The sequence below is a fragment of the Danio rerio genome, chromosome 14 (genome assembly GCF_049306965.1).
Source record: "Danio rerio strain Tuebingen ecotype United States chromosome 14, GRCz12tu, whole genome shotgun sequence".
NCBI classification, from domain to species: Eukaryota; Metazoa; Chordata; class Actinopteri; order Cypriniformes; family Danionidae; genus Danio; species Danio rerio.
The window spans coordinates 30,402,501-30,421,638 of NC_133189.1; the positions used below are offsets into that span (position 1 = coordinate 30,402,501).

Sequence of the window (19,138 nt, forward strand, 5' to 3'; positions counted from 1 at the left end):
TATATATCTTTGCTATATATTTCAGGATGTCAACATACTTAAAAGCAAACTCAGTGTAGTCAAAATAAAGATAATATAAGATAATATAGATGAAGATGATATTCAAGGTCTGTGGGTTTGCCTATATCCCGAGTGGAATGCAATTATGATACTGGTGGTCTTTGTTGCCTACCATTGCAGGTGCACATGCTTTCCCAGCTGTGCTGCGGGGTTATGAAGTTCATCCGTGCTGTGGCGTAGTTACTCATCCTCCCCTGCCTCATCACCACTGTGTTCTTACAACCTCTGGGTGGGCAACCAGCACCCACACACCCATCATGCTTTAGCCTTAAGACATTCAAACCCAGCGTATCTTCTACAGTGGACAGAACCCCAGTCAGACGTTGAACAGGCACAGACTTAACGGAACCATCCTGAGCACGCCGGACCAGCAAAACCTCAGTGTTGACAGAGTTTGGCTGCTGTTGCAAGCTGGCGATGTGCAACTCTTGTCGGGGTATGTTTAACTCCTGAGCCAGGCTGCGTTGGAGGCCTCTCCAGTGGTCAGAGACGAATTCTTCTGCAGAAATTCCAGCCAACTGCAGTGTGAAGCCCTGATCCAGGTTTTGCTGAGTGGCAGCCCAAACATGGACCTTCACTCCAGCCCAGATGCTAAATTTCCCGTCGGTCACGCTCACGTTCAAGTGATACAGGCCTGGATCCAGGTTCTTCTCCACTACAATCTTTCCATCAACTGTGTCCACAGAAAACAGGCCTTTGTCCTGGCCCTCGGAGACCAGCTTGTAGGACAGTACATCTTGGGGATCTTGGTCAGTAGCGTGCAGCTTGCTGATGACACTCTTCAAGATTGGACCACCAGCAGTGGTGATGAAAATCTCAAGCGGATTCACAGTAGGTGGATACCGGCTCTGCTCTGTGATGTTGATCTTCACCACGCAGATAGAGGACAGTGGAGGGTGGCCGCTGTCAGTGACCTGTGGAGATGATATTTATGTGAAGTGTGAAAAAAAGTATTGTGACATGTGAACAGTGCACTGACCTTTAAGGTATCTCTTTAAATTATTGAAGATGGTGGTAAAGTCACTGGTTCACAGATAGCAATCAAGTTTACAACCACTACTGTACTCGTTCTATTCTGTTTGAAGGTGTGATTCATTTAGAAATGAAAGACTGTGTCATCATTTATTCACTTTCATATTGTTCCAAACCTGTATGGCATGTGTTTGTTCTTCTGTTAAAGATTGAAGCAGATTGAAGCAGATATTTTGAAAAACGTTAATGGGAACCATAAACCTTTTAGAATGTACTGTAACTAAAACCGTTTCAAGAGTTCACACTTAGCTAATGATTGATTATAAAGCCTGTTTGGCATGCTGTCCCAGGAGAGAACTCTGAGCTCATAAGATCCTCAAGCCTAGGGCTCTCTCCTGTTAAAGGGCGAGAGGGGAGTTTGAGCTCTGGTAGATCTTGAAAACTCTCCTGCTGTAGTAGCTAATGAACAGATAGTGATTGCTCTTAAGATATAACTACTTACTGGGAGCGCATCTATGATGCCGATTTGGATTAGTCAATTGACTTAAGTTATGTGTTTTTGGTCAGTGGGAGGAAACCGGGGGCCCAGGGAAAACCCATGTGAGCATGGAAAGTAAATGTAAACTCCACACAGAAACTCCACACTAAGGTGGCAAACAAGTTTGAAATTCTGATTCCTATTTAAATTAATAGAATAGTTAAAACAGGGTTTAATATTAATATTAACAGCATAGTTGTAATAAATGTAAAATATTTAAGAGTTTGTAAAGTGAATTTTGTACATATTTTATTTATTTTTATTTTTAATACCCATAAACATTGTCAATACACTGCATTTCATTCAATTTTGCCTGCTGCCATGTGAACTTTTCATGTACAATATTAATTTTCAAACCTGAACACAGAGAAAATGTTGATTATATTATTCAGTTTGTACTTATTGGTCATATACAGCCTATTGATTCCATAGTTAAAGGGATAATTCACTTAAAACTACAAATGTAACAATTGAAGAGAATGACTGGGACACTGTATGCGATGATACATACCCGAAATGTACCTCTCTTGGGATCCATGAGCCCATGTTTTTTTTTTAATAGGATATATCTTACACCTATACAAATAAGGAAAATGTTCGCCAATGCCACAGATGTGTTTCAAATGTAAAAAAGATGAAGGTACATTCATTCATTGTTTTGGGGACTATGACATAATTTTGCTATTTTGGAAGAAAATGCATAAGGTACTGGAAAATATTCTAAAGCTAAATTTTGATATGACCTAAGCTTTGTATTTACTGAATCTTAATGTGAACAATCTGTTAGATGCATTACAGTTATTTATTGTCCTGGTATATGTAACTAAAAATGTATTAAATGTATTTTGCTACTTTGGTCTGCATCACAGACTCTATCTTTAAAAATCTGGATATAATAAATTGTTACATGCTACCATTAGACAAACTTACCAATGACAACATAGGTAAAAACATTTTTAAAAATCTGACAGATTTTGGTCAATTTGTTCTCCCCTTTGGGAATACATAAAAGAGCTCTCTTAAATGAACACAAAATTCTTGTTATTTACAATTTTGTATGTTATTACTTTGTTATTTTTCATTTTTAAGACTGTACACTCTCTAACACATTTATACATTTTGATGTTAAAATTTTTGAATGTGGACATACAATAAAAACTATAAAAACTAAAAATGCAGTGATAATTTACTCACTCTCTAATGGTTCCAAAACTATCTTTCTTCTGTTGAACACAAATGAAGTTATTTCTGAGAAATCTAAAAACCTGTAACCATTGACTAAGTGTTTTTTTCTACTGTGGAAGTCAATGTTTATTATCTTCTTTTGTGTTCAGCAGAATAAAGAAACTGATAAAGGTTTGTAACCACTTGAAGGTGAGTAACTAATAAGTACATTTTTTTTTTGGTGAACTATTCAATTTATTTCAATTCAATTCATCTTTCTTCATTTATTCTACTGCGCTTTTCCAATGTAGATAAAAGCAGTTCACATAGAAGACTATATTAAATTGAAACTGTGTCAGTCCATTTTTCAGAGTTTTAGTTTAGTTTAGTTTAGTTTAGTTTAGTTTAGTTTAGTTTAGTTTAGTTTAGTTTAGTTTAGTTTAGTTTAGTTTAGTTTAGTTCAGTGTGGTTTAATTTTCACTGCTGAAAGTCCCAACACTGAAGAGCAAATCCATTGATGTGTTTTAACTGTCCAGAATAGTTAACAGAGAATCCTTAAATGCTCAAGATGAATATAGAAAGGCTTTTAAACAAGGCAGATGCACCACATGCATATTGGATAACATTGTTAAGCAGAATGTTTGATTCATATATTTTGTAATGCTATTTTAAATGAATCAATTTTTTGACATCTGGGGATTAGGAAAACAGTGATTGCAAAATTTCCATTTAAACATTAATTATAATAATCATGTTGCACATCCCTGGTATGTTTTTGATGTTTTTGAAAGCAGCCGTCATTATTCACATTCATTATTTACTTAAATTTAACAAACTGGCCAGCAGAATGCAGTGTGGTTTGAGGATTTGTCCTTTGTGAGCTTCGCTTTTTAAATAACTAAGCCATAAACAAGAGACAATAAAAATCTTATTCCATAAAACCATTCCATAAAAAAATGAATGCTAATATGACTGAACATTTAGAACATAATGATGAGTAATTGATGACAGTCTTTTATTGTGGGTCAACTATGCCTAAGCATGTGCTGTAAACATGCTGTACTTGTAGCTGAAGTTAATAGAAGGAATATTTCACCTGGATTTTTAGCAGATGCTGCGGCTTGCCTCTCCTCCTCAGCTGGGAGGATACGGACAGCAGTCCTCCTTGGTCAATGTGAAAACTCCTGTCCTCGTTTCCAGAGACAATATGGAAGGAGAAGGGAGGGCCGTTCTGAGGCGTATCTCTGTCTGTTACCAGCAGCTGCAAAATCCCACTGCCCACAGCCTCCCCTTCCTGCATCCAGAACAACACCATTAATCAGTCGCACGTTTAGAAAAAACCATCTGACTTTTAGAAAAGTTGTACAGTAGCTGTCCTTTCTTCAAACAAGATAAACAAATAACATAAATCTCTTTGTTGCTTTTGATCGGGACCATTCTTGCCTCTAAAATGTGTCAGAGGCAAATCATCAGAAGTGTTGGAAAAGAATAACCATGATCAATCTGTCCTGATGTTTATCTGTTTCTTGCTGTTTTGAAAATCAATAGCGTATTTCTGTCACGGGACTCGTTTTCAATGCCAGATTCCTCTGTGCAAACAAGCAAGCGAAAAAAAAGCAAATGCAGGCTTGAAGAAACAGCCCCAATTCTGTCGAAATGAAAACACTGAAAGAACAGATGGTGATTTTTATCACTCTGTCTGCATTTGTCAACAAAGTGCTACGGATTTGGACGACATGTGCTCGTCGTCTCCCTTCAGGCTGGCACAACTGGAACAGGTAATTGAAATGGAGTGCTCGGCTGGCAGAGATGAGTCTAATTGTTACTGACCACCTACATGGTGCCAAATCGCCGCTGCACTCTAAAGACATAGACACCTTGGGTGGAAATAAATGAGGTGTGAAAAATATTTCCAAGTCAGCAGAGTTGGGCCTATAATTAGAAGCAATAGATCCGGCTGACTCCAAAGGGGTAAAAAGATGGTTCAAACAGTGACGCATAAAATGGCTAGATTATACATGGCTGATAGGCTCTTTAGCCTGAACTCTTGACTTTTTGTGTGCCTGTGTGGAGCTGCAGGCAGAAATGTGATGACGACTGTGTATTCATAAAATATATATTAAGGCATCTGAGCTCAATCCTATTCTTGATTCTCTGCATGCTTTCACATTTTAAACCAACTTATGTTTAACAAGCTGACACAAGTTCTTGTAGATGTGTTAAATGTGTTGACACTGAAGGCGGTGAGAAAGTCAAAGGTCGCTGTGGCTGCCCTGGCGACAACACTGTCTGTCTTCAGCTTCGGCGGCGAGAGCATCAAAATTAGCTACAATGAATAAATGTTGTGAACTTTTTATCAAATTCATTTAACAATGGAAGATCAAGTTGCATGTGGTGTGGTTTTACCACTTAATTATCTAATGTGTCCATATGTCTGAAATATTCCTAAGCAGCAACACTATTTTGTATTGTTGCATGAGATTCCTGCTTAAAAAAAAAAAAAAAAAAAATATATATATATATATATATATATATATATATATATATATAAAATATATATATAACATTAATTCACATTAGTAACTCCCCAGTAACTTTTTAAATGTATGTTTCTATAAGAAAACATTGCAAACAATTGGAAATCTGGCAACCGCAATAATTAGACCCTTGGAAACAACTGTGGTTGGAACCAGTGTTCACAGTGGTGGACTTCTACATTCTGATTGCTTGCCGCTAAACCGCATCATAGCTCATTACCATAAAGTTGACTTGATTTCAACTCTTCTCGACACCCACAACGGCGAAGATGCACCACGCTGCTCCTTGCCTTTATTTTGAAAAATGACTGTATTCTCTTTGTTACATCTCGGTCACTTGAGCGCCCAAATTTAACCTACAAGCAGCAAAATGAGCAAGAAACAGATGTCTTTGGAAAGTTTCTTTGCTAAAAGGAAAACCCCAGTAAAAGACCTACGAACTGCCAAAGAATGGATCCGCAGCGCATTTGTCAACAAATTAGGTGAATCCACCATGTCTGTGCAAGAAGATCAACTGATGGAGATCCCAAATGCAGGCACCTTTTAGGGGACATTTGCATATCGTGTCTTTTCAAGAGTTTGCACAAGTTGGTTGTTTCCAATCGAGGTGCATGGCTTGCATGCACAAGTAACGTGACGCACTTGTGCCTTCCAGACTAGATGCATTAAGTTAAATAAATCCCGCAAGTGCACTGCATGTATATAAAACATGTTATTCCTTGTTTTGAACTGGAGAAATCATCATCTGCTCTGAGAGGATGGTCTCTGGTCTCTCAGATTCACAAAATAGTCCATTCTTTTCAGTTAATGTATAAACATTAGTTTAAAAATGCCTCTGATTGATTCATGAATTTGTCTGATACAATTGCATCAGTTCTTGAGGCAGCAACCCACTGAATTACATAGTGTGGTCAGAGTAAGTCTTCAGTTAGCATTTCACTAATTTAAAAAATCTGTCAGATTGAATCTCTATTTGAAGATTCAATGACTTATCTGGTCCAAGTGTATCTTTAGTTAACAACCAACTGATTGAATTTATCTTGTCAGATATAATTATAACCCAAACAGTTGACTTTACTAAAATTTGTGGAAACTTGTTGCCTTAGAACACTTACGTTTTTACACAAGGTGAATAACTCAAGTTGAATTAACATAGAACTCCTCATTGCACAACATCAAAAAATGGAGTTTATAAACAACAGCTAATGATTTACATATATTCACTTTACTAAGTATTTAAAACATGCATTATAGCTATAATTTTATTGTTTCATATAACACAAACATTTCAACAATTAAACAATTATAAATGTTTGTTAGAATTTTCCTAACACATCTAGCTATGCTCTTTCATGTTAACATAAATAAATATAATAATAATGGATTCTCTTTTTGTTTTCGTTTGTCATTGGGTTTGATGATTTGAATCATATTTCGCGCTAACGATTCAGTGCACTGGAAGAACTTTGCGACTGGTACAGCACTTAAAATGGATGGCGATCTCATCCGTGCACTGACCTCTGAACAAGGGAGCTGATTGATATCTACCATTTGAGTGGATTAAGGCAATGGACTTCCACGCAATTGTATACACTGTAAAACCCAACAGTCAACTTTATCAAATGAAATAAGAGTAGTTAACTCAAAATTGACTGAGAGTAATTCTACTAATTTAAAAAGAGCTTTGAACTCAGTATTAAAGGTAATGAGTTAATTAAATACCTCATTACCTCAGCTTAAATAGAGTAAGTTCACAGTACCCATATAGATTTGTTTTTTGACTCAAATGGTTTGTTGCAATCGGTTTTCTCAAATGGTTTGAGTTGCCTTAACTTATTGGGTTTTACAGTGCTCAGTTGGTTTGAGTTATCTTCATTTATTAGGTTTCACTGTGCTCAAATTGCTTTGTTTACTCAAATGGATTAAGTTCACAGTACTCATTAGGATCGTTTTTGAACTTAAGTGTTTTTTTTGCAATCGATTTCCTCAAATGGGTTGAGTTACCTAAACTTTTGGTTTTTACAGTGTAGTAAAGTCAACTAATTGGGTTAAGAGTGCAAAGCTACATTAAACTTAAATTGTCTTAACAAACACAGGATGTTAACAGGACATCAGACCGACTTTTTACCCCAATGTTGTTGGGGCATTGCATTTTGTCTGGAAATGAAAATTGTGAAGACGTTAAAACCCAAGGTCAGACTGCCGTCAATGTCCAACATCAAACCTAAAATCAATCAAATATCAACATCTAATGATTTTACAGCTTGGCGTTATGTAGAGGTTACCACTATAAAGTCTATCAGATGTTATGTTTTGGTTGTCATACCTGATAAATAAATGTCTTTGAGTATTTGACATCAATATGACGTTGGTTTAAGATGTTGGATTTTGGAAACTTTCCAACACAACTTAAAATCAAACAAATATCAACGTCATTTGACATCGTAATTTGACATCAAAATTTGCCCTTGGATGCTGGCTAGACATTGAATTTTGGTCATCTGATGTCACGACCTAAATGTAACTTAATATTGATGTCTTATGACATTATATGCCTACTGGGGTTGATCTCACTCCTGGAAAAAAACATATATATTATTTTTTTATAATTTTTTTTACAAACTTTGTAAAACTGTTTTTTTATAAACAGTTTACTTTTATTTCTGGGTTTGGTTTACACATAAGTGGTTATTTCAAAAAGCAGAGTTTGTCCGTTATCAGTAAATTTGATGAACATGTAAACAAGCCCATTGTGTGGTTGAAAAGTGGTGTCTGATGTAGAGAAAAAAGCAATGGTCTATTTAAAAAAAAGTTTTCATTTTTACACTGAAATAAGCTCTGAGATCCTGTTATATCTGAAGGTTTATTTCTAAAGCTAATGTGAATTTGTTCTAGATCATTAGGCATGATATTACACTGCGTTGTCTGAAACACTTTCAAAGTAAGTGACAAACTGGTCTAGAAGCAAAAAAGTTCTTGGACAAAGTCTGTGTTTTTTTTACCTGGACAATGAGGCTGTGATTAATCTTGGAAAACATGGGTGGGTTGTCGTTGACGTCAGATACAGTCACGGTCACCTGGACGGCGGAGGATAAAGGAGGATCGCCTTCATCAGCAGCTTGCACAGTTAATGAGTAGTGCGTTATCTGAAAGGCGAGAGCAGTGTCAGAGGGATTATAAAGATATGAACATGATGGCACGGATGTTCAATATCTGTAGTCAAATATGCACAGGAGAGATTAAAATGTTCGCCTGTGATCAGAGGATTCAACTAAAAATCCCAGATAAAACAAGTGGATACGTGTTCTGGGAGGTGATTTGGGAAGGAAACTGAAGCTCACCTCTTCTCGGTCCAGCATGGAGCGCAGTGTTATAAAGCCTGTGCGAGGGTCGATGCTGAACTGCTGCTTTGGATCACCGCTCACAATAGAGTAGATGATGAAGTTATTTGGAGGCCCATCAAGGTCGATGGCTCTTACCTGAGACAGATGAGCAGTGAATGAAAGGAAGATGAGCACACCTGAGTGGTATTAAGCAAAGCTTTAAAGCTCTAGATTATTGCAGATTCTTCTAATCCAGCGATCTGCACCAGACACGGCTAATGCCACGACGATTAACTGAGCAGACAGTGAGTGCTCATATACCATTACTATTAGCTGATTGCTCCGTTCAAAATGTTTTTCTGATTGCTTAACTGACTGATGCGGTAAATCATTCACTCAACAGCTGCCACAATAGCTTGTCTCGATCCCATCGCCATATTGACAACAGTTGGCTTTACTTTGCTTCATAGAAAGCATTGTGGAGAAATTCTGAGACACGTTACAGTCATATCAAGTCAAAGACAATACGAAAAATAAAACAGTAAAAATAAATACTAGGCTATAGAAGTATATTAGATATTATAGATAGAGTCATTCATTCATTTTCTTTTTGACTTAGTCCCTTTATTAATTAGGGGTCACCACAGCGGAATAAACCGAAAACTTTTCTAGCATATGTTTTACGCAGCGGATGCCCTTCAGGCTGCAAACCATCACTGGGAAACATCCACACACTCTCATTCACACACATACACTACAGTACAACCAATTTAGCTTATTCAGGGCTCAAAAATAAGGACGGCCCAGGGCCAGCATGACAGACACTTGGGACAGTAGACCGGATCATTACTGGCCCGATTGGGACAGTGCTGCCTTGTCACTAACATTTAATTTTTCTGTGACTATTTATCAGTTGCGTGCATTTTAAGTTTGTGCTTTTAAGTCTTTAAACACTACCTTCTCTCTTATGTGATAAACACCTTATTGCTTTCTGGTTTCTCTTTTCTGATTGAGAATTACATTTTTTAACGTAACCTGGTAACAACCAGTACAGCGATTCTAAGGCTCAGAAATTCTAAGGCTAAAAGAAAATATCTGTTTCTAACGTCTTGGAAGAGACATTTACGTGTGAACAATGCATCAAAAAAAATGTGATGTTTTTTACAGTTTAACTTCAGCTTGACAATTCCACCACCCGTTGTTAAATAATTTCAAATGGCAATAAAATACCGCCACATTTTCCATACTGCTCTTTTTGTTTGATTTTTATTTTAAGTATTGAAATCCTAGATTCACAGACTTTAATTTTGACTCATTATTTAAAATATGTGGCTAAAAAATAGCTATTAACTTCCCTTTCTTTTTTGGTGGGGCCATTGAAAATTTTGGCAGGGCAAGTAAAAATATGAACCACTGGCACGATCGGACGAGTAGAAAAAATCCTTAGCGTTGAACCTTGTTATTCAATTCACCTATAGTGCATGTCTTTAAAGCACCCGAAGGAAACCCATGCGAACACAGGGGGAACATGCACTCCCTGTGAACTCCACACAAAAATGCCAACTGACCCAGCCGAGGCTTAAACCAGCCATTCTTGCTCTAAGGCAACAGCACTACCCACTGCGCCACCTCACCACCATTATAGATAGATATATTTAGCTATTAAAACATTATGTTTTCTTGCAAGTGTTCAACATTAGTTGATGATTGATAATAGAGCGTATTTGTCATGCTGTCCTGGGAGAGAGCCCTGAGATCCTCAAAAGATCCTCAAGCCTGGGGCTCCCTCCCGTTTGAAGGGTGAGACTGGAGTTTGAGCTCGGGTGGATGTCCCCTTTCATAAGTGACAAATTATACATCATTGTCGAAAAATACTGCTGGCTAGAGCTTGTCTATAGTGCCAATTTGGTTTGTTCAATTCCCCTATGTTGCATGTCTTTAGACTTTGGGAGGAAACCGGGGAACCTAAGAGAAACCCACAGGGAGAACATGTAAACTTCGCACGGAAACTTCAGCTGGCCAGGTAAGCACTTAAACCAGTGACGTTCTTGCTGTGGGGCAACAGTGCTATCCACTGGGCCACCATGCCACCCTGTCAAGAAAGGAAGGAAGAGTAGGAGCGAAAGGTGGGATTCTTCAAACGAAGATACTGAGGTAAGAAATTATAGTTATTTATGGTGAGTTAGGAATTGACTGATTGGTGGATTGTGTATTAGCTAATGCTTGCTGAACCAGCCGTGTTCAGTCATAAGCAAGTGATCCTCTCAAAATTAGTTTATAAATAAACCACACTTTGTGAACAGAAGAACCGAAAAGAAAATGAATGAATGCATAAAAAGCAATACATTGGCAACTAATTACTATATAAGTAACCAATTAACTATCTAAGTTCTAAAGTGACTAAAACAGAAAGTATGAATACAAAACAAAATGACAAAAATCACAAACTTTAATTTTAAATTCTAACTAATTCTAACTGATTCGGCTCCCGATTACATTTGTGATTTGATATCGATTTCTTCTGCCTCTCACCTCGGGTCCCTTCAGCCTCGTTGTAAACTCAGCACCATGGGAGGAAAAATGTCTAAATACACTATTATATAACACTTAAGGTCTTCAGCATTTTTGCTTCTCATGTAAATTTATCTTGGCATATTTTGGCTACATCTAAAGGGTTTTTGAACAACTTTTTTCCACAGTAATTTAACAAAATTTAATTTAACCATTAAACAGGTATGCTCAGAAGTCACTCTGAAATTAGTTTCATGAGTTGCGTTCATGCACACACACTGCCTCCAAAGCCTGATTGAACAGCATGGCAACAAGTCATCTGACAAAGTTTTTGAACACAGCCTAGCAGTGCATCTTCCAGAAAAACACAGTCAGCCTAATTCTGAAGCGCTTTATCGCTGTATGATTTAGTGACAGGTAAGGGGAAGTGTGATACCTGCAGAGCCATTTCTCCAGGTGAAATGTCCTCTGGTATCACTGTGCTGTAGCTGCTGCGGTTGAAGACAGGAGGGTTGTCGTTGACGTCTGTGATATTGATGATAACCATGGCGATGTCACTGAGCAGTGGTTTGCCCCTTGCCCCTTCCACTGACAGGTAATACTCGCGACAGCGCTCAAAATCCAGCGCAGCCTTCACCGACAGCAAACCTGTGACACACAGCAACAGAAATCACATCAAGTCCTGTCTAGCATTCAGAGTCATTTGCAGAAAACATCCAAAATACATATCTCGATTAGTTTTCCAATGTACACTGACCAGTCAGTAATTAAAAAATAAAAACTGGCATCATTTTAGCAAAATATATCCAAAAAAAAAAGTCCAAATACTGCTGGATATTGCTTAATAAAAGTGTGAACAATACTGGCAAATTAAATCTAATTTCCCCAGTGACAGCAAGGCATTACCAGCTGGTCTGGAAGTTTATTGGAGCACAATTCTTGTTTCTAGTGTGAGGTGTAATAATGAAAGATCTGTTCACTGTTTGAGCTCATCTGCATTTAGATTTCTGTCCAAACTAATGCTGCTGTACTGTGTGTAGCTAACACATGTGTAGTGCAGAATAGTGCTGACTGAAAATCAGATTCAGGGAAGCACTATTTAATACTGTCAGATACTGCTTCATTGCTGAATCAGCTGACCACACAGTAAACTTGTGTTCAAACGTGACTAATAACTCTTATGCAGGCCTACTGGCCAGTGGAGTCGGACTGAATGCTGATATCTTTTCTGCAATGTTGCTTTTTCTGTTTTTGCAAAGTGGTTGAGTCCTACAAGAGGCTGATTCATCTAAAGTGTACGGAAAACCGATGGGATTTGCTCTGCGCACTATGGGTAGATGCTGCTATTTTAGACCTGACTCTTGAAAACAAAATGTACTACGGGCAGGGGTGGACAGTCACACAAAATATTTTTATTTTGTTAAGCACATTTTGTCTAGTATCTGCACTTTATCAGAGTATTTATATTTTAAAAAGTTTTCTTTTACTTTATTGTATATTGAACTTTTGTTCCACTGCATGTCATATAAACATGTCATTCATTGTTTTGAACTGGAGAAATCTCCTGTTCATTCTTGTCAGTTCATGTAAAAATAGGTTCACAAACGATTCATTCATGAATTGGGAAGTTCTTTAGTCAGCAGCTCACTGATTCAAATGATCCAGTAAGAGCCAAATAACAATTTGCTGATCCAAATGGATCCAGTCAAAGCATGTCTCCAGTTAACTATTTAGTGATTCAAGTGATCCTGTCAGACTGAACCTCAAGTTAACGATTCAATAATGCAAATGATCTGGTCAGAGCGAGTCTCCAATTAATAATCAGTGACTCAAATTATTTTGTTAGACTGAATCCCCAGTTAACGATTCAATGATGCAAATGATCTGGTCAGAGCAAGTCTCCAGTTGACAATTGACAGATTCAAATGATTCAATGATACAAATGATTCACTAAGATTCAGATAACAACTTACTGATTCAAATTATCCTGTCAGGTTGAATATCCAGTTAAGGATTCAATGATGCAAATGATCTAGTCAGAGCAACTGTCCATTTAACAATTCACTGATTCAACCCTGTCAGATTAAATCTTTAGTTAACAATTCAATAATACAAATGATACAGTCAGATCCAGCTAACAGGTCACTGATTTAATTGATGCTGACAAATTGAATCTCCAAATAATGATCTGGTCAGAACAAGTCTCCAGTTAACAATTCAGTGATTCTAATTATTTTGTTAGACTGAATCCCCAGTTAACGATTCAATAATGCAAATGATCTGGTCAGAGCGACTCTCCACTTAACAATTCACTGATTTAAATCATTCTGTCAGATTGAATATTTAGTTAATAATTCAATAATATAAATGATACAGTCAGATCTAGTTCACAATTAACTAATTTAAATGATCATACTAGTTTGAATCTCCAGTTAACGATTCAATGATACAAATGATCTGGTCAGAGCGAATCTTCAGGTAACAATTGACAGATTCAAATGATTCAATGATACAAACAATACAGTCAGATCTAGTTAATGAATTACAGATTTAAATTATCCCAACGATTCAAGGATGTAAATGATCTGGTCAAAGCAACTATCCATTTAACATTTCACTGATTCAAATAATTCAATGATATAAATGATGCAGTGAGATCCAGTTAAATTTCTGATTTAAATGATCCTGTCAGATTGAATCTTAACAATTCAATAATGCAAATGTCAGAGCGAATCTCCAGGTAACAATTGTCAGATTTAAATGATTTATTGATACAAATGATACAGTCAGATCCAGCTAACAAGTTACTGATTTAAATAATCATGCTAGATTGAATCTCCAATTAAAGACTTAATGATACAAACAATAGAATCAGGCTGAATCTCCAGTTAACAACTCACTGATTCAACTGATCTGGTCAGAGCAAATCTCCAGTTGATTAACTACAGAAAAAATGTAAATAATATATTTATATTTTTTGCACATGCATCTTTCAACTAATGTATCATATATTACAAATAAAACTAATGTTTGCATGACATTCTTCTCGAAATATGTTGCCACAAGAGATTTCTTTATTATTGAATGTAAACATTTACACAGATTTAGTTTATACTCAATTTTACTGTATATACAAGGCAGTAAGGTATATTTTATTATATTTATTTGTTTGCACACTTCAATGATCATTCATAGTCAGCAGAAGTGTACAAGTGTTGGTATTTAAATTTCTTTCTTTTCAAAATAAATGCGCATGCATCATTTAGTACTTTAAATGTGCATAAAAATCAACAAACTGTGTGCTTCAACAACTGTAAGATGAAAATGACCACTTTTACTAGGGTAACATAACAAAGTCAACTGTACTTTTACACACCAAGTACATGTGAATCATCCCACTGACTGAGTCCTATACTTCTCTTACAAACATGCACGTCTGCTCACATTCTCAGAAGGCGCAGAACAACAAAAACATTGCAATTTTTGCTTAGCTCAAAATTCCAGTTTTCAACAAGTGCAAAATTGCTCCCCGTAATGTCTCTTTTTATTGATTTTAAAGATCAGAGGCTATGTTGTGTCACTTAATGGCTTTCCTAGAGATCCACCGGCGTATTATTACTAACAGCACCGTGTTTGTCCTTGGCACATGTTCTGTCAATATAGGTGTGTTTGTGCTCTTACTTGAACACAGAGCTTGTGTTCAATACGAGAGCGGACAGCCGCAGTAAGCACTTGAATGTGCATCAGTGTTCCCTGCATTTCACCATGAACTGTGCATTTGTAGATCATTTGATTGTAAAACAGAGAGCGGTGTGTGCTGAAGAAATGGCTGGGTATTCATAAAAATAACAATCCATTTGGACTGCAGTAAGCTTCAGTGTGAGATGTGCCTTGTTTTCATTTTTTGAATTTACTTTGAACGACAGAAATAACTTCAGAACAGAGATCACAGCAAACAGATCTTGTCGTTGTGATGCTGAACTGAGAGTAATAAGATGTAAAACTGTGACATCTACTGGAAGATCCAAAAACTGGAAAAATATTAGGGTTTGGATGATTCATGCGTTTCTGAAATGACAAAACAAGATGTCTAAAACGGTTATGTTATATTCATAATAGCTCATCTTGTAGTCGAATGTTGATGTCGCACATATGAATATTTTATTGACAATGATCTAGGATTACTTCCCTTCGGCTCATAATGACAAATCACCTGTCAAGAAGCTTTGCCTATTTTCATAATTGCCATGAGAATGCATGGCTCACTTGAATGATGAGCAACACCCATATACACAAAAACTGCATCTTATTGAACTTTACTTTGTTGCTTTTACTTTTACACAATTTGCACCTAGATGTACAGTTCTTACCTAAGACAAACAAGGAAACTACAGGGTTTATTGTAACTATCATAAAAGTTATCATTATATTAGTTATCATAACTATTATAATATAGTTATCGTAAACTTATCGTAACTATTATAATATAGAGTACACTCTCAGAAATAAGGGTACAGGAGCTGTCACTGAGGCAGTACTTTTTCAGAAGGTACATATTTGTACCTAAAGGGTCTCTAATGGTACCTCAAAGATAATTTTTAGGTACATTTGGGTATTAATGTGCACCTTTAGGTACCACTGTGGACTCTTTGGGTACAAATATCTATCTTTTGAAAAGGTACTGCCCCAGTGAAAGCTCCTGTACCTTTATTTCTGAGAGTGTACCTATGCATTGAATTGGGCTGTAAAATATAGCGTTACCTGTACTTTTACCCCTCACAGCCTTTTTGTCATTCACAGAATTAAACATGCCATCCACCACGACAAAGGTTTATATGGTGGGAGAAAATAATGAAGTTAATTAGCCTACAGTAACCTGCAAAATGAGTCACTTGTGAAAAATTAACCTTTCAATTTTAATGAACATGTGCAAACATGCAGTTCATCCATCAAGTTAAGGTACTGTATGCATATTTTCAGTCTATTTGAATATTTCTGAGGTCACTTTTTTACTTTTAGATAATCTGACAGTATTTACTAACTGGTAGACCACTGTTCATGAGCTTGTATTTTCTGACATTTCATTAAACTCTCCTTGATTTAAGCGTTCTTTTGAAATGTCAAGAGTTTATTTTGCTGTTAATTAAATCACGTTTTTTTTTTCACCAAAGTAGATTGTCTAATATGCTGTTTTTATTATTTTTGTAAAACATAGCTGCATCATGAAAATCATATTACTCATGAATCCATCAGTGTTTCTGATTCTCATTGCATTTAATTAGGAACAACAGCCAACAGTGAATTACATTTATTTTTTTTTAATCCTAAAATGATTCAGTCTGACCTTGCATGAAAAGGAAAAAAGGCAATGTAATAAAGTGCAAGCCGATTAATGCCTGATTGATGAGTTTCACTTTGACAAGCAAAAAATAAAATCATAATATTAATAAGGCCATTATAGTACCGCATCTATTTTATGACAAAGAATATTCCAGCAATTGCATTTCATTGCACTTGAGTTTTATATTTTGTATATAATATGATATGATATGATATGATATGATATGATATTATATTATATTATATTATATTATATTATATTATATTATATTATATTATATTATATTATATTACTACTGAAATACAGGGTATTTATATAATATGTGTTCAAGCATGCAAACTTCAACTAAAGAGAAAGAAATTGTTCTGAAACAACAGTGGAGAACTTGCAGTAAATAATTTTTGTCACACTTATACCACATTTTGTCTAGATAGCACATCTTGAAATAAATCATTTTAGGCAAATGATTAAAAAGTAAAAAAAATAATATAATAATAATAATATAATAATCATTTATAAGCATTATTGTCTATCAACGTGTTTGAAACGAAACACACAGTGCACTTGTTGAATGAAATAACCTCTAAATAGCCAGTTGCTTTCTGCAGAGAGCCAGACAGTAGTGCATTGTTTGACAACTAATAAAAAGTTTGGCTCAATCCTGCACAAAAGTCCTGCAGCATGAAGGCTCTGAGGATTCGCGATAAGACGACAAGAGTGAGAAAGAAAGAGAGAGAGAGAGAGAGAGAGAGAGAGAGAGAGAGAGGGGTAAAAGGCAGGAACAGATGGGAATAAACAAGCTGACAAGTGCCTGTGTGGATTCAAAACATGTCAGCGCAGGTTCTTCAGTTCAACATTTACTCAGGCTGAAGAAGATTCCAGGATCCCACAACAGGAATAAGTCATGGAGGATCAATAGCAGTGGGCAAATATAAATGTTTATGAAGATAAAACTTAAGCTTTTTTTTACACATCTTGTGTAATCTTTAGTGACACTGACTTTAAAGTTTTACCTAAGACAATGTATATGAACCTTTTTTTTTTACCCTTTAACTGTCACTCGACTGTTTGAGTTCATACTTCAAAATGATATATGGCATATTTTTGTGATATATAGTTTGTCAAGTTGAAATCAGGCTTAGACAAAAATATACTAAAAAATAAAGTTAGATGTTAAAATGGTATAATAATTTTACACATTTTTAAAAAGAAAAAAAAGTGTTTTTAAAAAGTGTTATTGAAGTATCACAGAGTAACTATTTTTTATTAACAGTTTGTTTTATGATGTATTATGTAATATGATTTATTGTTTACGTTTATGTATTTGTTCACGTACCTGTATATAATCATTCTTTAAAAAAAAAGTTGCATTTATTATAGTTTTTCTTTAAGTTTTATTTTTAGAGATGGGAAGTAACGAAGTACAAATACTGTTACTGTACTTTAGTAGATTTTTCTGGTATCAGTACTTCACTCCACTATTTATTTTTCTGAAAACTTTTTACTTTTACTCCTTACATTTTTACACAAATATCTGTACTTTCTAATTCATATTTTTTTTAATTGGGGTCGTTACTTTCATTTTAATGTGTTTTAAGGCACAATCTATTTCATTTCTTGTCAATTTGAGCGTCTTTTTGATGCAGTCAATCTACTTTCGTCATTGACTGCATCAAAAAGATGCTCAAATTGACAAAAAATATAATAGATTGTGTGTGCTGCAGTGCGTGGCTTATGAAGATTACAATAAGAAAGGCAAGGATGAATATGCAGATGAGACAGAGGGAGTTATTAGACAGAGGAAGAATTTAACATGACTGATGCTCCCCTGTTTACACGCTAATAAGACACATTTTGCTAATAAGACACATTTTGCTCGTTCGGATCACAGGTAAACAAAAGAGACACATTCCAGTTCAAAAATATGCCATACAAATGCTTAAAAATGCCTTTTGTCCACTTCCGATCACACTGCAAGAGATTTCTCTGGTTTTACGAAAAATTATTTGTATTGATTTTTTTAATTGATTATGATTTTACATATAGGCATGATAAGCTTCAATTAATGTTTTAACAAAATTTTACAACAACAAAAGTAACTATACAGGAGACTTCATGAATAATTATATAATGCAAAAGATCCTGAATTTGTCACGTGAATTAAAGTTCATGCACATGTTTTGTAGGTTGTAGTCATGCAGCTTTGATGTATGTAGCATGTACAGTATGTAGCTTTGAGCATAGAAAAAAATGTATTAACAGAATTAATGTTTATCCATTTAATAAATTATCTAAAATACCCTGGAAAAAACACTAAAATAATGGGTTATGTATGAGAGCTGCTTATGCAAGAAAAATAGTTTGCAGTCAAATACAATAAGTATTTATTTTAGCAAAAGAAAATAAATTTTTAATAAATTTAATAAAATATTCAAATGTAAAATTGTTAAAAATTGTAATATTTTGGACAGTATTTGTATTGAGTGTAAAATGTAAGACATTATTTATTAAGAAATAGAGGCCTACAGAATAATTGTTCAGTGTATGAACATGAATGGCTGTTGTTTTTGATCCAACAGCACAAAACTACATGATAAAGGCTGTGAGTTTGCATCATGATGATGATACATGGGGAAAACAGATATTTACCTTCCTACTGTGACTAAAACATGTAGTAGTAATGGGTCATTTT

General features: G+C 35.5%; 1 protein-coding gene across 1 annotated transcript in view; it reads right to left on the reverse strand.

Annotated features, from left to right (window-relative positions):
• fat2 (FAT atypical cadherin 2) overlaps positions 1-19,138 on the reverse strand; it is a 73,916-nt gene that overhangs the window by 23,917 nt on the left and 30,861 nt on the right. The window contains exons 15-19 of the mRNA XM_001920023.8: positions 11,542-11,753; positions 8,613-8,750; positions 8,274-8,417; positions 3,831-4,028; positions 173-974 (exon numbers count right to left, since the gene is read on the reverse strand). Of these exons, the coding sequence (XP_001920058.2) occupies positions 173-974; positions 3,831-4,028; positions 8,274-8,417; positions 8,613-8,750; positions 11,542-11,753 (1,494 nt within the window). The remainder of the gene's footprint in view (positions 1-172; positions 975-3,830; positions 4,029-8,273; positions 8,418-8,612; positions 8,751-11,541; positions 11,754-19,138) is intronic.